Source organism: Lepisosteus platostomus, chromosome 20 (assembly GCF_059453375.1).
Source record: "Lepisosteus platostomus isolate fLepPlt1 chromosome 20, fLepPlt1.hap1, whole genome shotgun sequence".
Classification (NCBI taxonomy): Eukaryota; Metazoa; Chordata; class Actinopteri; order Semionotiformes; family Lepisosteidae; genus Lepisosteus; species Lepisosteus platostomus.
In genome coordinates, this window is record NC_142630.1 from 4090302 (window position 1) to 4116300 (window position 25999).

At 39.6% G+C, this 25999-nt stretch overlaps 1 protein-coding gene and 1 long non-coding RNA gene across 4 annotated transcripts in view; one reads left to right on the plus strand and one right to left on the minus strand.

Annotated features, from left to right (window-relative positions):
- Window positions 1-25999, plus strand: part of LOC148644299 (uncharacterized) — a 44172-nt gene that overhangs the window by 13216 nt on the left and 4957 nt on the right. For both annotated transcript variants that reach the window (XR_015928738.1, XR_015928737.1), the window contains exon 2: window positions 797-905. This is a non-coding gene — a long non-coding RNA (uncharacterized LOC148644299). The remainder of the gene's footprint in view (window positions 1-796; window positions 906-25999) is intronic.
- zfpm1 (zinc finger protein, FOG family member 1) overlaps window positions 21260-25999 on the minus strand; it is a 107851-nt gene continuing 103111 nt past the window's right edge. For both annotated transcript variants that reach the window (XM_088614271.1, XM_088614270.1), the window contains one exon: window positions 21260-25959. In XM_088614271.1, coding sequence (XP_088470397.1) covers window positions 23507-25959 — 2453 coding nt within the window. In that variant the 3' untranslated portion in view covers window positions 21260-23506. The remainder of the gene's footprint in view (window positions 25960-25999) is intronic.

The following is a 25999-nucleotide window of genomic DNA, read 5'->3' on the forward strand; positions in this document are numbered from 1 at the left end:
AGGAAACAAAAAAAATAATATTTTCTGATGAAAGCTTAGACAGCACCATGCTGTGTGCATTTAACAGAGAAAACAAACAACAGAAGAAACAGGAGATTTTACTTTATATTAAAGTTGATCACAAAGGCTCGAAAGAAGAATATATCATATTGGTAGCTGGTAAATTTCTGTTAAGTTTGTACTTCATCTCTGACCACAGTTAAAATTTAAATTGATTGGGAACACGTGTTTATAAAAATAAATCAAAGGTTTTGTGACCCAATGTAAGATTGCATTTGCCCTAATGAAAAGACGTGAGCAAAATGTAATTGTGATTGCAAAGAAGGGCTTTAATCTGAGCCCATATAAAATGCATATTTCAATTAGTGCATGTTGATGAAATGAGAGTTGCATTAGATGGTGCACTGATGGTTCTGAATCACTGACATTCCAAAAGACAGACCTGTTATTGAATACTGATGAGGAGTCTGCCATCAGCATTATTTCACATAGCACATTATTTTAATGAAGTCTTCATTAGCATAGTTTTTTCAGTGGGAATGTTTATGCCACTAAAATAATATCCATCAGTAAAAAGCAACTTAAATCAGTCAACTCTGTCAACTCTAGTGAAACAATAGTCTTTAAAATGAGAAGATTTTATTTCATGTATGTAGGTTGTACTACAACAAAGACAATATGACTTAGTCGTAGTTGTGACTTTACAGAAATATAAAATTAACCCTAAATATTAACAGCTATTTGTCGAATCATAATACATCTATTAATGTTTTACCGGTTTGTTCTTTCTTGACAGCCAAAGGCATGTACTTGTAGTGACCCCCAGCTTTGTTCCACCACACCAGACATCTCTGGACACTTCTCTTGTTAATTACAAGAGATGTTAATTACAACAACCGGCTAAGGTAAAGAAGTTAGTGAAAGCTCACCTCACAAACACACCTCTGAGACCTCTCAGAACATGGTCATGTCTGAAGCAATGCTTTCCTTCCTAACCAGGTGAATCATTTTCTGTCACTTCATCCCACTCAGTGCTGATTAATCAGTACAAATTCTTGCGGCTGTTCTTTTCAATTTTAAGTGCTAATCAACTCAGTGTCATTCCATCTGCCTCTCAGATAACAAAATGTGAATGACTGAGCTCTCATTTTTATGCAGCTCTGTACCTTTGAAAGTGCAGCTAAGTATTTTTATGGCAGGGTTCAGAGTATTAAGGCAGCCAGGAGATAGTAATAATAGGAGAGACTATTCCTGATCCCTGCTGGTTATAATCTGGGCAGTTCTACAGGGATGCTTATATCATTACCGCAATGAGAGTGTTCAATTAATTCCATTAATACAATAATAAATCTAGATGACTGACAGTGGGCAGCAATAAACTCACTGCAGTTCTTCAGAAATGTGTTGAATGTAACACAGGCTATTGTGAGGTTTGCAAGTGTTCCTTTCATTTTCCACAGTTCTGTGACATTGACCTAAAGCTTTGGAGTGAAGTGAATAGAAGGAATACAATGCCTTGTTACCCAAGTAGACATGGTCAGAGGCTTCTGTTTGATAACCAGGAGGTGTTTATCCTCCCAGTTAAAAGTCCTCTATGAACTGCGTACAGTATGTTCTTAGGAGGTTACATTGTCTGCCACTGAACTGAATCAATGCATTCTGTGTAATTACAGCAGAGCTGTCCTGTCCTGTGCTGTGTTTTTGAGCTAACACCTGTGTTCCAGGTGATGCACAAGTTAAGCTCCCAGTGCCTTTATGCTTGTGTTCTGCACAGAGTTGAGATCAGTTCCAGTTGGGAAGTCAGCTGAGTTCCTGTGTTAGCATCACACAGCCAGCACAGAAAATTTTGGTGCAACCAGATTCAACATACCAGTTTTTCCGATGGAAAGCTGGTACTTGGTTCTCCATTTAGATACATTAATACTAATGTAATGTATTTAACTAGGTATGCCAGTTGAGAACAGGTTCTTATTTACAATGACAAGCTGGCCAAGAGGCTCAAGCAAATGTTACACCAAAGACGAAAGGGAGAAAGTAAGAAAAGGACGATCAATTAAAAATGACATAGCAGGGCATCATGCTGCAGTGTTAACAAGTACAAGTGGCAGCTTGAAAGGATTTAATTTCGTAACTGAAAACACCCTCGGATATGAAGGTGGACAGTTTCAGTTCACTCTGCAGATCGTTCCAGTCATTTGCTGCAGCAAATTGAATTGACTTCTGCCAAGAGTCAGTAGTTCCTCTTGGAGACTTCAGTCTGACAAAAGTACTACACCTTAACGAGCATGGGAAGAAATAAGCCAGACAAACAGAACCGTAGAATACTTAGCATTATAAAAGCATAGAATTTAAAAATGTATAATGCACTTGTAAGGCCTTGTTTAGAATATTGTGTAAAATTTGGTGAGCACGTTGTAAAAAAAAAAGAAAAGATATTGCTACACTGGAATCAGTCCAGAGAAGTCTAACCAGATGCAAGTTGAGGAGACTTGATACAAGTATTCAAGCATCTTGAGGGAAAATTCAAACAAGTATACCCAGAATAAATCACGGAACACAAACCAGAGGGCACGAGAGGGAACTACATCGAAATGCATTTTAAACATGAGACAGAAGGCACTACTTTCTTCAAAGGGTTCTAGACGTATGTTGTTTCAGCAGTTTCCCTGTCTTCTCTCTATGAATGACAGAATAAGATCCTCCGATCAATTAGCTATAAATGACCAAATAAGGCAGATGAGCTGAATGGCTTCCTATTGTTTTTAAACGATCTTACAGTATGTTCATAACAATAAAGATCTTTGCTACGGAGTTAATGCGAAGGAAACAAATGCACATGCACTGTTGCCCAGAATAAAATAATTAAAATATAACTCACAGAAGATGTTGCATGCTACAGGTAAGCCATTGAACTATTTTCAAAGTTAGTAAAGGTCACTAAGCTCACTAAGTTTCTAAGACACCCATGTTTTTCCATGAGGTCAATAAAGATCATTACTTCATCAACGTATTCAGCTACGAATACAGTGGCACCATTGCCATGTCTTCAAACGATAATTTTCAGTAAGACATGCCATGAATACATTGTCATATTTATTGTCTTGCCATAAATCCAGTAAAATGATTTGTGATCAGCTTTCTTCTCATGTCACTTTCTAACCGGGCTCACTTGTTGTTAGAAATACAGGACATGCCATCATTTAGATATTTGTCTCAGAAACTTCGCTTCATTAGGCAGTTGCTTTCAGTAATCATATACCACAGGGGTTTGAGAAGATGGTGACTGAAAGACATGGCAAGGCTGATCTGTCCTGGCACAGCTACAGTATTGCAAAGCCTTGCTGGCGCTCTGCTCAGCTAATGCCAGTCTTGTTTTTCCACAAATTAGAGAGCTGAAAAAATTAAAACTAATTAAGAACAAGAATTAGCTTTAAAGAGCTAATGTAGGTGTTTTTTAGGTCTGCCTACCTAGCGGTAGAAACAGAAAATTGAACCTTTTGTAGCCGAGAATTCTGTTCTCCATTATAGACTCCATTATAGACCAAAGTCACAGTCTGCTGCTTCATCACCTGATAAAATATCAGTGCAGTCATGCTAGTCATCTCTTCTTGTTGGAGACTGAGTGCGCTTCCCTCTGCTCTGCACATACAGTAGCTGCCTTTGACTTCCACACACTGGCTTTTGACCACTGGCTGGGATTTCAGGCAAACAATTATCTCAGCGAAGCAATCAGACTTTAAGGATTCAAAGGGCTGCTATAAGTGTTCTCTCTTTTGCTTCTTCCATTTAATTAAATCTTTTCATATACATTCACACAGGGGATCCAAACAAAATCATGGAAGCAAAAATGCAAATAGAATTAAATCACCCCGCCATTCATTGTCTCTCCTCTCTCCAGCCCTCTCTCTATCTACCTCTTACTGTTGTGGTATGGTGTAAGTAAAGCAGCTTGAAATTGTTATAATGCAGACTCTTTCAGATGACGCATGGCTCCTGCCCCCATGTGATTAATCTCTTTGGGAAGCTACCAGTAAACTAATCAGCAACAGCTTGATTTGAGTTTCATGTAGTGTCTTGGCACTGAAAATCCTTTCCTGCAATATATTCCTTTCATTTTTACATTTCTACACAGGCTTACTCCTAAAGCGAGCTTTCATCAGACACACAGAAATGCTTTCAATGTTTCATAAGCTCTTCACATGTTTTGGAGCCAAAGGCGTAACACTTCTGATGAGAGATGACAGAGATGTATTTTTTATTACCAACTTTTAAAAAATTTGTATAGATTGCATTTTTTGAAGGTACAGGGGAGCACAGATTACAGTAATATACAGCGACCGCGGGAAAGCATAACACATCGTAAGCAGGACGTGAATACATTGTTTGAATGTATTTATTTGGCCCTAGATTTGAACAGTGGCGTTAAACTCATTTTATTGCAATTGCTTTGTATTGTGTGTATTTCTGTGTACTGTATGTACATAATCACACATGTCTTGACAAATCACAGAGACCATACAGTAATTGCCTCTTTGGAAACTTGATGACAAATAGCTGCCAAGCGAGCCGCATGGTGACATGCTGCCTCACAGCGCCTGTGTCCTGGGTTCGATTCCAGCCTGAGATGCACAGCTCTCCCTGAAACCTGCAGCCATGTGGGGTTTTGCCAGGTGCTCCAGTTTCCTCCCCGAATGGATGCATGGCCTGGTGTTCTGTCCAGGCTGCAGTCCCGCTTTGTGTCGTGTCCATCCAGAGTTGTACCAGTGCAGATGTACAGTAGCTTTCCTGTCCTGCCTTGGGTCCTTTCTCTCCTGAGCTAGGCTTCTGCTCACAAGGACCCTCTAACGATAAAGTGGGTGTCTGAATAAGGATGAAATGTTGTATCTCACTACCTATCTGTTGCTTCAGCTCACATCTGTTTTTTTTTCTTCATGAAAACTGTTTGCTGTAAAGATTTCTGACCGCTACAAGCTGTGAAGTGTAATGGCTTTCCTGATAAACTATACCGCTGGCCCCAGTCAGCCTTTCTCTTCATTTCCCATCTGTCTAGCTTATTTCAGCCTCCAATTTCAATTTATTTACCATAAGGATACCAGTGCACATGCTATGAAATCATTAATTTGGAGCATCTAATTTGAAGCAAGACAGATTGAATACAGATTGGTTTCATTTCAAGACCAGAATAGCAGAAGGATTTTGAAAACTGCAAGAGACCTTGAATTAAAGATAAACTGAAAGTTAATGAAGATCTTCTCCTGAGTTTTCCGTTTTACTGTAATGCTAGAACATCTATTCTATATAAAGCCATATAATGATCTCTGGAACCTACTTAATCGAGTTAATGGCGAAGTTTCTAACATGCCTTCAAAGTTTCAAGTGTTTTGTCTCTGTAAATAATTGTTCACCTGAGAATGACACTGAATAGAACAATAAGTGTTTATACTGGATGTACTGTGTGGTGTTTTTCCATTGAAATTATGATAGTGATATGTACAAAAGCAATTTCAGGGACATTTTAGGAAGCTGCTGTTTAGAGAAAAACAAGCAAAGATGAGTATATCATTTCAGTTGAGTGAATACTTGAAGGGAAATACTCTTTGATGTCTTAATTACTGTATTAGTCTATATTCTGTATGTTAAGAGGAGATGTCATTTGAGCTGCAAATTGAAGATTTTTTTTCTTGTTCCTTTAAGATTAATTTGAAGTTGGCAATGAAAAAAAAAACTTTTCATAAGTATACCCATTTTCAGATGTGCCTAGAAATATGACACAGATCACCTCACTGAGAGAGATGTTTCAGGACTGAAAGACTGACTAAAGCACTGTAGACAGGTTTTCTCTGTTCTTTTTTCTGATGTCCTCTCCCCAACTGAACAAGATTAGGGAAATGCTGCTAGCAGGCTTTAGAAATAGCTGTGCTTTAGTGTGATTGTTCAAGCATCTCCGGAAAATACTGGCACATGAACAAAGGTCAGCATTAAATGTGACTGGAGGAACATTCTGCCTTTTGTAATTGCTGTGCTGGTGATGCTTCTAATCTTTCTGTTTTTCTTTGTGCGGTGCTCATCCAACCAGTTTTAAGAATAATCTAAGAATGAATCATACATTTGCTTTTTTGTGCAATAGAGTAATCTGAGCTTTTTCCACAGCAGATTATTAAAACGGCTCATTAAAAAGCAAAAAAAAAAAAGGAATTATATCAGAGACAAAACAAATAGGATGCCAATCAAAGTGAATGATGCCTTTCAGTTGTTAAGGCAGATGAACAACGCTGTGAGTCAAAGAGTACGTCAGCAAAGGTTATCTATTCATCCTGCAAATTGGTACATGGAGGAATCTGCAGACGTCCTTCTTCCACCACAGATTTGCAGTAAAGTGTAATGGGCCACGGAGACACTAATCCACAGTGTCCTTCACCTGTCCACCACTTGTAACTTTTAATGAGGTTTAGAGGTGTTAGTGTACATGACTCATGCACGATTTCTCAAAGACTCATCCTTAAAAACCCAAGCCACAGCTGAGCTCTGATCAACTGTTCAAGATATTTCGGGCCCCCGGGTTGTATTGTAAGAAACAAAGCCTCCTGATGCAAATGACATTTTATTTCTCTGCGAGTCTAAAGAAACCCCTCAAAAGCTTAAAGTTCTGTTGGCGAAGTTAACATCACCCTTATTCCATCTGTCCATTCTCACTTCATCCAGTAGAGGGTCACGGGGGAGCCGGAGCCTATCCCGGCAAGGAACACACGCACACGCACACGTGTGACATCTGCACACTCACACCAGCGCTAATTTTCTCAGAAGCCAGTTATACCTACCAGTATGTTTTTGGACTATGGGGGGAAACCGGAGCACCCAGAGAAAACATGGGGAGACCATACAGTACAAACTCCACATAGGTACTGTGCCACCCCAGGATCTGAACCCAAGACCCCTGTCCTGAGGCAGCACTGCTAACCATTGTGCCACCCACACCCTTATTCGCACCCATAAAGCCAGCAAGCAATGTGGAATCTCTCTCCCTTTTATTTTTTTACGGCCAAAAAAAAATTCAACATATTGTAGATGCACACAATAGATTCGATTTCAATAGTTTTATTGCTGTTGAATGAAACAACTGGATACCACCCTTGACCTTTGGAACTTTTCCTATAGATGGAAATTGAACCTGAATTGCTATGTTTCAGAGCATCTTATTCCTCCACCTGAAAGCGAAAGGCATTTAAGGAATGACAAACATAGTTATTTGGACTTCAATAAACAGAAGATGAGCAATTTATTCACCAGGTACCAACACAACACTCTGTAGGTCGTGGGGTTTTTAACCATTAGTCAGTTTGAAAAACTGGTACCTTCTCTCTGGCCTTTGGGAGTAATAATAAAAATAATATGTTAATAGCGCTTATAGTGATAGTTACTTTTCTGTACATCAGTTGGCTGAAGGAGTCTCACTGAGGACATAGTTCTAAATACCACAACCCCTACCTCTCCCCCTCCCCTTCCACTGTTGTACGTGCTGTAAGCACCCCGAGAAAGATTTCCACCTTATTCTGGCATTACAGCTAATGAGAAAAACCTGCTTGCTTTAATATCCAGACTGATTCTCGAAATGATGTACAGTCATTGAGTGTATTAGATTTTCCTCATAATTGGAGTAATTTGTTCTTTAGCAGCGCGCAGCAAAGTCTCATTTCATCAGATGTCATGCTGAACCAGCTCCTGAGGAGGCGAAATTTATAGCATTTACGACAGCCCAGATTAAGCTCATAAAGGACATAAAGAGAAACCGTGTTCTGGCAGCACCTTCATGAAAAATCAGATGAAATAGGAAAATCCTGCAAACTAAACACCTTTTAGAAATGCTGAACTACACTGCCAATGAAGTCCAAACCTTGGACTTGAGATTGCTCGAATTGTAACATTATTTTAAGTCAATGTTACATGGCACATGCTAGTGATAACAGCAACAATAATGTTAAAGAGAGGAAATTGATAACAATTCTACTGTATCCATCTCAGTTGACCTGTAGAATAAAAAATAAATAAAAAGGCTCATCACAGGTGCTGGATGAGAGCACGCAGCCTGTAAAACCAAAAATGGATGAAACAGCCTTGTTATGTTTATTCTTGTTGGTTTCACAGGCGTAAACAGGGAAATCAATCAATTAATTAACAAAATATGTATGAAAACATATAACAGGATAACTGCAAAAAGTACACCACACACAGGTCTGGGGCAGATTCAGTTACTAAGCAAATAACTATGCTACCAGCCTAGACAGTCTGTTTTTTCCTGATAGAGCACTCACAATTACACTGTTTAAATGGCAGCCTGGTATCAACATTATCTTTGGCCTCTTTGCCAAAAGCTGTCGGCACCTTTCACTGTATATAGCTCCTCCAATATTTGTATATTATGCTGCAAAGGAAGAGCTTTCATTTTAAATAAAGAAAGATTTGAAGCATTTAAATTTGTTATTCACAAAAAAGAAACATTGAATGGGGAAAAACGGCAATGTGAGTTAGCTTGATAGCAATGTGCTGTAATAATAATTGTTCTGCTGTGTAAGTGGACAAAATGATAATGCAACAGTTGTGAGGTTGTCAGCACTATGAACAGGAGAAATAGATTAGGTCATAGAGAAATCGATTTATAAGACATAGCCTAAGCTAATACTGGGTGCATAGTACATGCATATAAGGATAATGCAGAGAGAAAAACTGAGTTAAAATAGAATGTCAGCAGTATCTATACAGTAGACTTGAGGAGTACTTATAAATATGGAATTTCAGCCTGAAATTAAAGCCACTAAAAAGTAAAAGATAATCTGTGAGGCTACACACAATCAGCAATATTCAGTTTGTGCCAACTATCCCTAAAAACTATAGATAACACAACTGCATGTTATGTTAGCTAGAATCCAATAAACTGAAAATATTTTACTACATTCTGGAAAAAATGACACAATGACAGTATAGCTATATATTACAATGCTTTTTTATATTCATATAGAGAAATATAATAAAGATAATAAATAATTTAATACCTATATAGGAAAATATTGTGATTTTCAGAATAATGCAATCTACCGCACTCTATTCATGGTTAACATCAACCTGTCTTAAATAATCAGCTCATGACTCAGTTGCCTGGAGTGCAAATACGGAATAAAATACCTAATAATGAGAAGTGAAAACTACTTGGACAATCACTGTAAATTACTGTGACTGTGGTTTATTACACCCTAATGTCACCTACAGTACATGCAATCAGTTCCACAGCATATTTGACCCAGCAGAACAAAAGAAAGTTAAATATTTTAAAAAAATTCACAATCAAATTTTCATGAACACTAAAAATACCAAAGTATTGGCAGCTCTGATCTCAATACGTCCACCAGTCTACTGCTCTGTTTTCTTGGTTAGTCAGTAAACTTCTATACTGTAGTTCAATGGAGGACCCACCTGGCAGTTTCCCATAAAGTGTATACAAAAAGTTAGTGAGATTAAATGTGCATAAGATCACTAGAAAAAGAGGATAAGTAGTTCGGTAGTAGATTAAATATGTCAAGCTGTTTCATAGAGCTCTTATTAAGAAATTTAATTTTAGCTTGTTACTTCTACCTTTCTTGCACCATATTCAGCTCCTGCACATCATTAGCTAAGGATGGGAGTTAGATTGCCAGTGTATAGCAATTTGTGTAGAGGTAGGTAGGCCCCCTTTTCAGGCCATAAAGGCCCATGGGGGAATGGGGGGGGCGCTCCATTTTTCTTGGCTATCCAACACTGGAGGTGGAGGTGATGTGGTCAGCATCACACACCGGCCGACCTGTTACCCCCAAAAGGATTAACCCCCGGTACTCATTTGGAGTGGACTGAGTGGACCTGGGAGCCGTCTGGAAGGAATTAGAGCAAGCAACCCCTACTTGGGGTTGAACCCAGGACCTTCCGGTTACAAGCTAGACACCCTGGCCGTCTGAGCTAAGTGCTCCAGCATTTTGCGTATAGAAAGTAAAAAGTAAGAGATAATCTGTGAAGCTATAAGGAAATGTACATACAATCAGCGATATTCAGTTTGTTTGTTGCCATTTCAAGTTATGGAAGCTGCAGGCTTCACATAGATATAGGAATAAAAAAAATATATGTCTGGCTCATTGGTACTGTATATTCTGTACAAGACCATTTGAAAGTGCATTTGGTAAAAACCTGTATTGGACCAAATGGCTGTTTAATGGGAGTTTTACATTCAACACTGTGTGCAAAATTCAAAAAGCAGGCTTCTACAGTACTGTCAGCTATCTCAGGTCACTGTGCAAAACTGCCAAGAAAGTATCTCAAGAGGTTGAAAAGCGCAAAAAAAAAAATCAGAGCACTTAAAAAGTTCTTTTTGACATGCGAATGTCATGGGGTACATTTTTTGTTTCGTCAAACACTGCTGTAGAAACGATACTTAATACAGTATTGCTCAGGCTCTGCCACCAGTGATCCATTTCTTTCTCTGACCTTTTGTCTGACCTGCGGAAGATGCGAGAGACATGAAGCACGTGTTGTGATGTTTCAGTCCAGTGGCGCCTCACTGCTGTGGGGATGGGCTTGGTGGAGAAGAGAAGGTTTACCACATTCAGTCCAGTTCAGCACAGCACTGTCACTGTGAAAAAGAACCATGTGCCCTAGAATGTCTTCTTTAATAACAGCTTCGGAGGAACTGCTGTTTCACAACACTTTCTTTGTCGCATGACCTACACTGAGGTCTAAGTAGCCTGTTTTCTCCCCAGTTCCATATAATTGATACCCAGGTTCATCATGGTCAAACAGGGGTGGCTCAGAGGATTAAACTCATGCTGTAACTAATTGCATTTTGCCATTTTTTTAAAAACGTGTTTTTTGCATTAAGTGAAGCCAGTCAGCAGGCGGTTCCTATCAGAAAGTAAACGGGTAAATCACAAAGGCATGGGAGCTACTGTAAACATATACCATCAGGTTCTAATTTACAACAAGCATCATGGGATAAACAGGGTCAACAAATAAATAATAATAATAATGGCACAGCATTTTTCCTGGCCACTGAATAACAAAACAATTTACAACTTGCAGTGAGCGTCTCATGAGCAGTTTTAGAAGATTTGTAGTTCAGGTTATGCAGTACCCTGACAGAATACAGAGACCCTCGATTTTTGTGTACATCAAATCAATTAACATTTCAAGAGTTAGGAGAAATTTAAAATGATCAAATCTCTAGGCTGCTGAAGACAAAATCATTAATATTTTTTTCTTAATTAGAGTTGCATAAGAATGAATCCAGTGACTCCTTACTGTAGGTCTCAATCAGTAGCAATTCAAACATTCTGTTTTAAAGTGACTTGAAAGTTACATGTCTTAACTTTAGGCAGTTAGTTGTTGCCCATCTATTTATCAAAGCCCTTAGCAAATAGTCACATTTTGCTCCAGTTGAATGGTCATATTATGAAACCCAGTCATTCATGAATTCTCTCTGATTAAGTGTTTCAATATTCACAAGAACACACACAGGCTGCTGCTGTGACAGTACTGGTGTAATTGATCTAGCATTGCCCTGTCTTGCTGCTGGAGCTCACACTTTGGAACTGTTTCATTAGCTCTCTTTGTAACATTGTTACAGTACATTGTTAAAGCCTTTAACAAACAGTGTCAGTTTGTAATACTGGTACCTCACCTTGCTAATGCAACAAATATCGTGAGCCTTGGTTCTGCCAAGCCGTTGAGTGAGACTGATGCTCCAGCAGGGATGTCTTGTGGAGTTCTGCTTCCCCTGAGGAGAAAGGAAATAAAGGGCAGACTGATTTGTTTTGCCAGATTTCTAAACTGAACAAGTGTCTGTCTAACCCAGAGACAGAACTAAGTTCCAGTCTGCATTCCTGAGAGAAGACAGGCAAGCAAGTTGTGTTGATTGAGTTCAACAGATAATAAGAGAAACAGGACAGAATGTAATCAATAATTCTCTCCTAGGAATGGCTCTCAGTGATTCACGTCCCAAGGGGCATTAAAGTGAGTCGGTGGCAGCTGTCCATCCTAAATAACTTAGAATATGATCTGTACAAGTGCAGTGCTGACGGATTAATATATATTAGTGCTAAAAATAATGGTATTAATTATTAGTTATGACAGATTCTCCATCTGCACACTCATCTGTAGCAAAAGTGACAAAGATGCAGTAAATCCCCAAGTAGTGAAGACATCAGGACAGTACCCAGAAATTGTAAAATCCTGTGATCCTCTCTTAGAAAGCCAAGAGAATTCATCAAAGTCTGGTCAATCTGCAGCTACCCAAATACTGTCAGGGATGGGAGAGCTTCAGACAGCTTGGTTATCCTTGGTTTGCCAAGGAACCACAACTGCTGTGACTTATTGGACCCCTGCAAGTTTCTAATGCTGGCAGTGCAGTCAGTTCTAACTCTGTATAGATAAATGAGCTCTTTGTGGCCACACAAGGCTCTAGCCAGAAACCTCCACTGTTGATGACAAATGTTAACCAGGACTATATTTACCTATGTGAAGGCTCAACTTAATATCCATGCACCTGCTACAAAACAATTCTATTTTTCTGTGTATATTCTGTCTTTGTTGCATTTATAAATCACGCGTTTTGATCCTTCTCTAAAGTGGATGATAAAGGAATATAAATTAACACAACAGTAGATTTTAGGCTGAAATGAAATCCCTAATTTGCTCATTTATCATGCTTGTAATGAAAGTGAATAATTCCTGGTTATTAGCAATACAGTATGCTATAGTTAGCCTCACAGAATTTACTTCCGGGGTTAACATGGTTAAGCTAAAACTACTCTATGGAGGATATTATAAAATAGAAAAAACAAATCGAAAAACCTAGCCATAGGTTATTAGCTATAGCGTTTATTTAAGAGCTGTTAACTGTTTGTTTGGATTGAGTATCTTTAGTTCAGTCCTGATATTTGTACAATATCAGGATATCAGCACATTAAATTTTATTTATCTTCACCTGGTGTCTAGCTTTGGTTTTTTGGAAATTAAATAGCTGGGCAACACAAATAAAATATTTACAATATGACCCACAGTAAGTAAAGCACAGTCTGTCCAGCTAAGCTCCTCACTTAAATGTACACATGGAAGATTTTTATCACTCTTTCAAAAGCAGTTGCCAGCCCCTGGTTTAAGGCACTCATGAAGTGGGTTGTTTGCTTAAGAATTTCTCTCACACAAAGTAAGGTTCTTAAAGGCCACGTGCAACACATCAACCTCCATGTTTGTCCTCTTTTGAAGACCCACAATGCTCGTTGCAGATGTACTGTAAACCTCTTTCTGCTCTTCACACAATACTGAAACATTATCTCAATTTCTCAGCTTCTTCTGCAGCTTTGAAAAACAAATCAAAGTGAATGAGAAACCCATTTAATTGAACCTCGTACGTACAGTGAACTTATTTGCATTTTTTTCTTAATGTTGCTTCAAGAGTCAGCTATTAGCCACCCAAATTAATTTCATTTACGTAAGCCTGGCTTAATTAGGCTGTGTGTTTTTTTTTTAAAGAAATTAACTGGTCACAATTCCAAGTGCTAATTTATTTTTTTTTATCATTTATTCATGCTTATTTGTACCAATCGGCTGAAAGCTAAACAGTAAAATGCCCTCATGATTCACAGGGCCTGTAAAACCACAGTGAATCACATTCACATACCCACGTCACTTAAATGTTCCTTTGCTGTACAATGTAAATAAAGCAATTTTTAATTAATAGAATCTCAATGCTGAATGTAATTAGTTTCCTTCAGTTATCCAAAGACTTAGCAAGTACAGATGAAAGACATTTGGTGTTCCTGTGTTACTTTTTGTTTTGGATTCTTTCCAAAGAAAAGGTTAATTGCTTTAAAAAAAGCTTATTTTTTTTCAAACAGTATCAATGTTTTGCAATGTGCCAGAGATTTGGGGTAAACTGAGGTCTTTTTCTTTATTCAGGGTGTATTTTGCAACAAGATGTGATGGGGTCTTTATCTGCTGAGAAATTATCTGACATAACATATAGTAGTTTGAGTTAAAATTGCTAGGACTGATGTATTAATTCTACCTGCAAGTGAGACCATTCATTTCATGAGTTTATTTTAATATTATTGATTGTGATGAAAGACTGGTGCTCGCACATGGCTTTTAGTGAGGTCTATCATAAACCTGTACTGGCTTAGCCATTGCCCTTGTCATCCTGGAACAAAAAGTCGTTTTCTTTGTACTTTCGTATGGTGTATATTATTGTAAAGTCAATCTATGTATTTGTGGTTTTCGATCTCTTATCTGTGGATCCAGAGTCTTGTCCTTATTTGTTTGTCACACCATTTTCTCTCAGTGTTACAGAGCCAGTTAAATGGTTAAATGGAGGCCTTCTGTCCATCATTGGGAGCAAGGGGGTGGAGCTCAAGGTATTTAACCTGGCACTATAACACTGACTGGTGGTTTACTATTTTATTGAATGTTTTATGTTTAGTAAATACTTTTCAGCACATGAGCACTTCAGTTAACTGGTGCTTTTTTTGCACCAACATTTTATGACTTCTTCAATGTCCTGTGGTCTCACTATTAGGATGTTTTTTCATATGATAAAGGCATTTTGATGCTATGGATATATTGATTGAAATGTCCCATGTATACAATAATATATAAGTCATCACAAATACTTTTATCTCTTTTGGCTTTGTGACTGGCATACCATTAATTGGTTATATAATTTTTCTCAGATTCTGACAGTCAGATACAAAAGGAAGAAGATAATGGTATGATAGGTTTTATTTTTGAGATATTGCAGGATATATAACAAAGCATTTGAAACCACTATCCCCTGACCTGATATACAAATACCCAACCACCACCTTTACATAGCAAATACAATCATCACATCAATGGGAGATTATTTGTTTTTATTTCTACCTATCACCAACAATCTAACTGATTAAATATCACCCAGTGTATCACTGTATAACACGGAGACCATATTATAACTAGTATAACTAGCTTCTGTCAAGTACTGTACATGGGCTTCACTGTTTTTTTTTCTGCACCGTTAGATACTCATTGTTCCCAGTTCAGATGTATTGTCCTGAGGTTCAAATGGAAGACGAAACATCAGCCTGTCCACAGTCATGAAGGACTCCAGCAGTTCCTTTAAAACTGTGACTCAGTGCAAGTGTTTCTTGCTGTGTTTTCTTGACATGCAGCCACTTCTGTCAAATCTCCTGCGGTATTATTGAGCACTGTGATTGCAGGCACACAGAATCAATCTATAGATCTCTCAACCTTGGTGGTGTCAGGAAATTAGATTACAATGTACATTATTAGGCAAAATGATGTTTAAGACGTGAAACATTCATGCAGTAAAAAATGGTTGTTGTGAATAAAATTCAACAATCTGGATGTCCCTTTATTTGGCATAGTATACATTTCCTTATAATTGGGAAGGGATATGCTATATAGAGAGAAGTAGCAGAAAGAATATCAGGACCTGATCATTTTGAAGTGCAAAAACAAAAGTCTTGAAACAAGGAAGAGTTTGAGACAGCATAAACATTAGGACCACAGAAGAAAAACGTGAAATAAGTGAAAGTAGTATCGGGATGGAGGGTTGAAAGATTCCAGTGGCTCAAGACAAAAAAAAAATAGCATCAATTACATTTCCTGCCATTCATAACCTTTCTTATTTTCTGATTCAAGGATTCATTCGGATTTTGCCTCTTATTGCGTGTAATAAGACATTTAAGGTAGATGGAGACAACCTCCTTGATACTGATGGCAATATGGCATCTAACACATGATGTAGAAGCTATACAAATGAAACTGCGGGGAACATTTACATCCAAAAGTAAACCCATTGTTTTCTGGTTGAGGTTGGCACGTCAGGTGTAGAACACCATGGCTGGGTCACAGAAATGTCTGCTGCAGGGAAGATGCATTTCCAGCTAACTGTGAGAGTCTAGCACTGCACACTTCAGAAAATGGATGAATTTAGCTGACCTTTCCCAGGGAAACTGTTGACTTTCAACCCTAGTGGTCTATTAGAGGTTATCAAATTGGATTTCTGTTGAAGGTTCTCACTCCTCCCATTCCCTTTGAGTAACCTTACTTTAACTATAGAGAATTATTGACAGAGCTCTTCGATGATGCACAAGACTTACTGTATAAGCAAAAAAAAACGTCACAACATTCAGCAGATGATATGGATATGAGGCTAATAAAAACAGCATCAGATAACCATGGTTTTGACTGCCTTGCATTTTACTGCATTACCAAAAAAAATGTAATTGGCTTTTATATCTTGTATGTACTGCATGAACACAGTGTTTATGTAAAATTAAAATATTAATTTCTCACATTTCTTTTGAAAGTAATCATGTTTGATCACCCTTTTTAACCTGTCATAAGAAATTAAGTTATTCCAATTTAAAGACTATAATACATCAAATTATATTATTAGAAATTCCACTGAGCTGCAATGTATTTTGATTTTAATGTTATCCTGAATACCTCACAAGCACTTAATTTTTAGAAAATAGTGCTAGGGACATCTAGTGGTCTTAATTGAGCATATCAGACAGCTATGTCTGGTCCCTGGTAATCTATGCCTGCAGGAAGGGCTGCACTCAGATTAAAAAGTCAATTATATTTTCACATAATTTATTTTCAAGAGACCTAAACACAAGATAAATATAAGGAGCAAGTAATAGGTTTATTCCATGCTGAAAAGAGAAGAAAACACAACGTTTCGTCTGTGGAGCCTTCTTCGGCTGTAAGATGGATAGGGCAGTCGGCACAGATAATATAGCATGGGAAAACACAAGCCAGGAGAGAGGGGGAGGTTGGGAGCAGGCGACAGGCTGAGGGACCAATCAAGGTGTGCGAGGTCGACAGAGGTGAGGAGAGGTGGGAAACGAAACCTACAAATGAAGAGAGAGAATTAGAAGAAAACAAGTCTGTCGTTGAGAGAAGGGGGAAGGTGTGAACCAAGTTTCAGGATAATTTTAGTTTCTGATGTCCTTCTGCTATAGGAGTTAAGAAACCCTACTTGGAGAACACAGACAGGGAGATCAGTGTGATCTTTGGCCCTTACCAGTCATAATCCCCATCTATGAATTGGCTTCATTACTCTGCTCTCCTCCCAACTAAAGGCTGATATGTGGGGAGTGTTCTGGCGCACTATGGCTGCCGTCGCATCATCCAGGTGGGGCTGCACATTGGTGCTGGGGGAGGGGATCCCCATTACCTGAAAAGTGCTTTTAGTGGAGTGTCCAGAAAAGCGCTATATAAGTGTAAGCAATTCTTCTTCTTATTATTATTATTATTATTATTATTATTATGGCAGTCAGAGGTGAAATGAGAAACTATGGGCTTGGAGAAATCTTTAATCTTCACAGCCCTAACATGTTCTCTGAAGCAGTCTCCGAGTCTCCTTCTTGTTTCTCCAATGTAGATGGCTGGGCATTTACTGCAAATAATCCAGTAAATAAGATTGCTGGAGGTACAAGATGTTGCCTGAGTGATCTAGAAATGTCCTGAGGGGCCTTGAAGGAGTGTGGTGTTAGATATGTACTTGCAGGTGATGAATCGAGCTCTGTTGCAGGGGAAAGTGCCTGGTGTGGATGATTGCTGAGGGTGGTCAAGGGAGCTGTGAACAAGATGGTTCTGCAGATTAGGTGGTCAGAAATGAGATGGTGGAGTGGTCAGAAAAGAGGGCCCCAATGGAGGGATCATCCTGTAGGATAGGAAAGTTGTTGTTAATGGTCCTGGGGACAGAGTGTGTTAGGGTGGAAGGGAAGCACCAGAGGAAAGACAGAATGGTGCTACAGTGGTTAGAATAGATGTCTTGCAGTGGAGCTCTGGGTTTAATTCTGTATGTGGGGTGCTGTCTGTGTGGAGTTTGTGTGCTGTCTGTGTGGAGTTTGTATGTTCTCCCCATGTTCACATGGGTTTCCTCCCACAGTCCACTGGTACTGGCACAGTATGTGAACTGGCTTCTGCGCTAGTGCGATTGTCTGCATGTCTCTGTTTGTGTCTGGTTGCAGGTTCCAGCTCCCCCAGCAAGACTGAATTGAAAGAGGTGGCTAGAAAATGGATGGGCAGATATTCAGGAGAGGCATCAATCAGTAGATCATAAAAGTGCTAAAAGGTCAAACTATCTATGAATGCAATGTGATTCTGTTGGGTAAAAATAAAAAAAGTCAGCTTCTGGTCACTATAAAGTGAAGACGCTAGTAATCATCTTTAGCTGGAGTGATACTCAACAAAACTATCAAGAAAATTAACAAATCCAAATATTAGACAGAACAATGCAAGTGGTAGAAAATAAAATGTTTCCTTTCACGGCTCAAAGCGAATACCTTTGTAACTACACAGGAAACATGAATGTTGATCTTCAGAATATCTAACAAAGGCCAGAACATTCAATTTATACACATTATAAGTAAATATCTGATTCTGCTTTTCAAGCAGTCTTTTATTCTAGCCACAATCAAAGGTATTTAAAAAGACATATAGTACAAGGGTACATACGTATGGCAGATTGAAATTGCAAAGATTGGTGTAAATTTTAATTGGTGATTCAAACTACAACAAAAATTGAATTCATAGAGACAAGGACAACCAGTCCTTCAGAAATAATCATTTATGGCAACAGTAGGCTTTATTAACTAAACTTGTCACTTTCAAACTCTTCATTGTTGGTGAATAAGACCATCAATCTTTTTTTCATGCTCCTTTTCTTGTTTGTTTTCCTTTGATCTATTCAAAAAAGATTATGGAAGAAACAAGCTAATCATCAAAGTATCACATTACAGCTCTTACTCTGAATCCACTAGGATATTAGAGCAATTATTTAGCAGCTACATAATGCAGTTTGACATCTTAAGAACAAAGTGACATCTTGGTGAGGAAAGAGACATTGGGAGCTAGAGAACATTATTCTTTAACAGCAGTTCTAGTTAATTGCAATTGCAATTGTGCAGCAGACATTACTTAATATCCTAAACTACCCATTACATAACAGGAGAATGTTCGCTTCGAGAGCAGCTGATACAGTCAGAATTAAGAAATACAATCACTAATTTTTCATCTTAATTACCTTACTAGGTTCAGTGAAAATTATATGGTTGTCTACTAAGAATCAAGTGTGATGCACTACATGCAGCTTCTGATCCTTCTGGAGTACTGGTGTAATCAAATCTAGGTTGTTCATTTCACACTTTGTGAAGCGAAATCTGCAGGCAAAATAGGCCAAAAAAAGTTTTTTAAATTACATTCAAATAAAACCAAACACATTCACCTAAACAGAAACACACTGTGAAAATGTATACCTAACATTTCTATCCCAGGCAGAAACTACTTATCCTTTGTTTCTGAATGTATTTCCTTATACATGTTTTGTCGTTTTGTCATATAGCGCCATCTCATGCTCTGCTCGGCTAATGTAAACCAGTGCCTCATAATCACCATATATACAGTGCCTTGCGAAAGTATTCGGCCCCCTTGAACTTTTCAACCTTTTGCCACATTTCAGGCTTCAAACATAAAGATATAAATTTTTTATTTTATGTGAAGAATCACCAACAAGTGGGACACAATTGTGAAGTGGAACGAAATCTATTGGATTTTTGAAACTTTTTTAACTAATAAAAAAATGAAAAGTGGGGCGTGCAAAATTATTCGGCCCCCTTGCGTTAATACTTTGTAGAGCCACCTTTTGCTGCGATTACAGCTGCAAGTCGCTTGGGGTATGTCTCTATCAGTTTTGCACATCGAGAGACTGAAATTCTTGCCCATTCTTCCTTGCAAAACAGCTCGAGCTCAGTGAGGTTGGATGGAGAGCGTTTGTGAACAGCAGTTTTCAGCTCTTTCCACAGATTCTCGATTGGATTCAGGTCTGGACTTTGACTTGGCCATTCAAACACCTGGATACGTTTATTTGTGAACCATTCCTTTGTAGATTTTGCTGTATGTTTGGGATCATTGTCTTGTTGGAAGATAAATCTCCGTCCCAGTTTCAGGTCTTTTACAGACTCCAACAGGTTTTCATCCAGAATGGTCCTGTATTTGGCTGCATCCATCTTCCCCTCAATTTTAACCATCTTCCCTGTCCCTGCTGGAGAAAAGCAGGCCCAAACCATGATGCTGCCACCACCATGTTTGACAGTGGGGATGGTGTGTTGAGGGTGATGAGCTGTGTTGCTTTTACGCCAAACATATCGTTTTGCATTGTGGCCAAAAAGTTCGATTTTGGTTTCATCTGACCAGAGCACCTTCTTCCACATGTTTGGGGTGTCTCCCAGGTGGCTTGTGGCAAACTTTAGACGAGACTTTTTATGGATATCTTTGAGAAATGGCTTTCTTCTTGCCACTCTTCCATAAAGGCCAGATTTGTGCAGTGTAAGACTGATTGTTGTCCTATGGACAGACTCTCCCACCTCAGCTGTAGTTCTCTGCAGTTCATCCAGAGTGATCATGGGCCTCTTGGCTGCATCTCTGATCAGTCTTCTCCTTGTCTGAGCTGAAAGTTTAGAGGGACGGCCAGGTCTTGGTAGATTTGCAGTGGTCTGATACTCCTTCCATTTCAAGATGATCGCTTGCACAGTGCTCCTTGGGATGTTTGAAGCTTGGGAAATCTTTTTGTATCCAAATCCGGCTTTAAACTTCTCCACAACAGTATTACGGACCTGCCTGGTGTGTTCCTTGGTCTTCATGATGCTCTCTGCGCTTTCAACAGAACCTTGAGACTATCACAGAGCAGGTGCATTTATACAGAGACTTGATTACACACAGGTGGATTCTATTTATCACCATCAGTCATTTAGGACAACATTGGATCATTCAGAGATCCTCGCTGAACTTCTGGAGTGAGTTTGCTGCACTGAAAGTAAAGGGGCCGAATAATTTTGCACGCCCCACGTTTCATTTTTGTATTAGTTAAAAAAGTTTCAAAAATCCAATAGATTTCGTTCCACTTCACAATTGTGTCCCACTTGTTGGTGATTCTTCACATAAAATAAAAAAATTATATCTTTATGTTTGAAGCCTGAAATGTGGCAAAAGGTTGAAAAGTTCAAGGGGGCCGAATACTTTCGCAAGGCACTGTACATAGGGGCATAGATATGTGAGCAAATACCCCCCCCATATGCATCCATAAAAATAACCCCCATACTGTATATGCAATACGTGTGTGAAATATCTTAATTCTTGAAAAGCAAGAAAAAAAGAAGACAGCAGAGAAGACAAGCACTTTAAATGTCCCGCTGGACTCTTTATTTTCATGCATAGCTTGGACAAGTGTGTAGTGAAACGGCTGTATAGATAGAAATGAAATCTGACATTCATTCTTTTTTCCATCTTTTCATCTTTTGGGGATTATTCACAAAATATTTTATTTTTCAATTCACCAGTCCTTCAGGGTTAGGTTTGAACATAGAAAAGTGCTGTGTTAAAACATAAATACAATACAAAACAAAAAGCTTCTAACCTAAAACATTCAGCAAGGTTTTGTACAACACAGTGCAATTGTTTTAGAAATGATTTTTTTTTTTTCAAAGAAACTCAGTTTTTCAGCACTGGCTTTTCAGTTGTGACACTTGTTTGAACTACTTTCTGTACAAAACAAAGATTCTTTGTAAACACTCCATCTAAACCATAAATTAAAAAGCACCTTTCAGAAGAAGAATGAAACAAATGAACAAAACATCTCAGCAGTTATTTTACAAATTAAAGATTGCATATTTGTGTTTCCAGTCCCAACAGCAGAAAAAATACACATATAACTTTGGGCCACACTAGTCATGTGAAGAAGAAGTACATAAGCAAAAAAACATTTCACAGAAGCAAAATATTAAGCCAATTAGTTGGGCAAAAAGCATAGCATTTTCATTCTTGTTGTTAGTATTAAGGCTTTCTATAAATGGCCAGTTGAGATCAAGATTATCTTGCAGCTTTATAAAAAGACACTGCAATGAAATGATACATTTGCACAGACCATACACGTGGGCAATTACAACATGTCCTTTTGAAATGTTTGATATCAGTTATCTTTCATTTCATTAAAAAGCCGTCGTCTTTTTTAAAACTGAAGCCAAGGTTTTTCTAAAAAAACAACAACCAATAAGCTCTATAAACAAAAATCTCCAATGCCAAGTGTCAAGAACTTAATCCATTATGCAGTTTAACTCATAGAGCATCGGTGATATTCCTGTTCTGTTGTGAAATTTAGCTGATAGCAACTTGTGAAGAATGATAATGTTTTAGTCACCATGTGCTGTACTGCAGTACCAGAGCAAACAGGAGTAATTGTTAAACTTTCAAAGTAACACAAACCGACTAGTTTTACTTTTTACGAAGCATCAGGGTGTTACAGTTTTACCTCTTAGTGTTTCTATGACTGTTCCCACATCTATACTAAATTTTAACAACTGGCAGCCTCTTTAAAAATGGGGAAAAGCTGAACTTAATTGATAAAAATATTTCCATCCTAGTTCAGAACCAGTGTTTAAGAACTAACATTTGTTCACCATTAATAACTGAACACTGCCACCTAGTTAAAAATAAGAGATGTGCAATAAAAATAAATATGACCCTAACAAACTTTTCTGAAGTGTGTGTTGAATAACTTTGAATAATAACATTAACAGGTTCTTACAAGGTTGAGAAATAGTAAATTCAGTTAGGTAGTTTATGTTCACATGAACTTAAAATGAGAAATACTGTATTTCACATTTTCCTTCTTCAAAAATAACAAAATCTGGTTTATTAGTGGTACTCTCCTGATCATTATAATCATCGTTAAAACCACTTCAATATTTCATTGTGACAGCCAGTGTTTGAACAAAAACATACAGTATTTTAATCTATTTAAATATAATTCAGTAACACCCAAATCAACTCAGCCATTGGCAAGCAAATACCTACACTTGTCCAGAAAATACCAGGACCAAATAATACAGATCTGTATCGCCAACAACTGACGGTGATTATTATAATTAAAATCTCTAGGAAATAAACATTTTAAAAGAGGGCAAATTATGTTCAATTTAATTAATTAAAAGTAAAAACTGTATAAAACAAATTTTGCCAAGCAAAATTAAGAGGGTTATTAAGAGGGTAAAAGCTAAACTTCAACACAATGCATGAGACTTTTTTTTCTACATAGGATTTGTATCCATGGTAGGGTGCAGGGCAGGGAGGAAAGTTGGGCTTCAGTGGACAGCTCTCTGATTTCTTAGTGTAAAACTTGACCCATGACACAAATAATAAGATGCTTAAGTAACAATAACAGGCATTAGGAAACAACATGACAACCAAATGCCACACAAGTAACAGTCTTAACAGCCTAATTTCTGTTCCCTTCATGCTGGAGAATACTTGACAGAAGGACTTTTTAAGCCATTGCTCTCTGGGTTAGGTATCTTGGGCGGGTCAGTAGCATTTACACAGTCTGTGGTGCAGTTTCAGAATGAAAGTCACCTGCTGTAGTGAAGATTCATTTCACGTGCTCCGCACTATGTGAAGAGCAGTAGTACTTTTTGTGAGCTATAAAAGTCGAAAGGCTGCTGAACTTGATGTTGCATAAGCGGCAGTATCGGCTGTTGCCATTCTGTACAGGGGGCGCTGCCCCCTTGGGTGCAGGGGTGGGCTTGTCTGCGAGGAGAGGGGGTGTCAGCGGTTTGAGCGAGGCCTCCCTTAGCACTTCAGGCACTGGTGAGATATTAAGTGACACCGCTGCAGCTGTGGCGGCAGCAGGCGAAACGGGCAGAGCCGGCTTCGGCGAGGTGGCACTGGGCCCGGCGGGGTTGCCGTTGACAACAGGCGAGGAGGGCGAGCCCGTCTCTTTCATCTCCCGCCCGTTCACCTTGTCGTTTCGGCTCTTGAACCCCAGCTTCGGGGGCGTGTTGGGAACAATTCTGGGACTGGGAATTGGGCTGGCCTGGGCAGGCTGGCTCTCTGACTGGTGTCTACTTTGTTGGGAGACTTCCTTAAGGTTGCCAGCCTGTGCTGCATGTCCTATAGCCTGCATGGTCAACAGAAGGCCATGCACATTTTTTAAATGCTCCATCAAGTCACCCTTGATAGCTCCGTTGAGGGGACAGTAGGGGCAAACAACAGGGGAAGTGTTTGGCAGGACAGGTAAGGCCTTCAAGAAAGCAGTCTGGTGTGGAGTGACACCCTCTGAACTTGGCAAAGAAGTTCCAGGCAAAGTAGTGGAATTAGTGCAAGCTGGACTTGGGACAGGGACTGCCAAAGGATTCTTTTCTGTTTTGATCCCCTTAATGTCTAAATGTTCCGCTTGGAAATCAGCCTTTTCTGGGATTCTGGCTTTTGGCGAATTAGAGGAGGACCGTTTCATTCTGTGAAGCTGCTCGAATGTTTTCTGCTGTAGCGTGGTAGCAGGGCAATAATACGTCTTATGGGCTAGGTAGTTTTCTATGCTATTGAAGCTGATGCTGCATGCTGTACATTTGTGGTAGTCGGTTAGGGGAAGCACGGGAATGGGCAGCTGATCTTCTTGCAGGCGGGGTTTCTTGCTGAGGTCAATGGGACCATCTCCTTCTGGGCTTGAGCTAGGAGATGGTACTGTGCCAGTCCCTGCTGCTGTGATCATGGCTACTGGCAGGGGCGAAGGGTCTAGTGGTCTCCCAATCATGGCTATAGGCTCTTGTTTGATGCTTAAAGTTGGATTACCCAGAGCCTCATTGCGGGCCATGTGGATCTCGTATAGCTTCCTGCGTTTTCTGGTTCGAACTGGCTGTGGTAGGAAGGTCACCTTGCCGGATCTTGTCCTCTGGTTTGGCGGATCATGCCTTGAAGCACAGTAGTAGCGTTTGTGCACCATATAGTTCTCATGGCGACTGAATCGGATATTGCAGGCTTCACAGAAAGTCTTGGTTGGGTCGTCCTCTATGTCCTCCACAGAGTTGCTGGGACTCTGGCTGCCCTCACTTACTCTACTCCCACTCTCTCCTTCGGAAGATGTGTCTTTGAGGCCAGGGTCCTCAGTCTTCACTTCAACTGCCTTGGCATCCATGCTGCTTCCTGAGGGCTCCGTTTCTGTGTCGCTGTGCGAGGAAGAGGGAGCTCTGCTTCCAGCGGCAGGAGGGGGAGAGCTGTATGCAGCAGGGACTGAAGCTGTGGGGTTGTCTTTTGCATGGGGGAGAGCCATGGGGTTTTCTCCCTGCTGATGCCGGCTGGAGCAGTACAATCTCTTGTGGACATAGTAGTTGTTGATGTTGTTGAACGTTATGTCGCACTCGAAGCAGGTGGCCCCTTTCTGGATGGGGGAGCCTGCGTAAAAGGGAGGGGCACCGCTCTGACCTTGTTTGAGTCTGCTGTGCACCATCTCCGACATTTTGGCCAGGATTTCAGAAGCCTGAGGTACAATGGAGGCTTCTGTGCTGAACATGTACTGGGGCAGAAAAACAGTCCCTCCAGGAATCATGGAACCTGTGCCAAAATGGACCGGGCTAGAGCCAGGGGTTGGGCTGGAGAGCTCCGTCTTGACTTTGATGGAGTGCAGACTTTTGGGCGAGGAGGTCTGGGAAGAAGAATCATTAACGGTTTTCTCCTGGGCTCTCCCTTCTGCGCTGCTGTCCTCGGCTTCATTTTCCGAATCGGAGTCCTTGGCGGACTTCGGTTCTTCCTTGATTTTCACCGCTGACAGCTCCCCCGCCGGACTACCCTCTCTAGGAGTCATCACTCCCCCATCAGTTCCTGGACTGGCAGACTCCGGTAAGGAAACTGATCCCTCCAGATGCTTTTCCTGTCGCTCTGGCTGCTCGAGGGGGTTGGGTGGGCTCTGCACTGGGGCAGGGCTTTGCGCATTCTGTACTTTCCCCTCTACGTGGGTAAGCATGTGCTGCTGGTGACTGGCTGGGGACTCAGCTTGAAGTCCACACAGCTGGCATTTCACAGCTGCTCCAGACTCTGTAGGACTCAGGCCTACAATAGAAGACAAGGCATATTTCAAAAACAGATCACA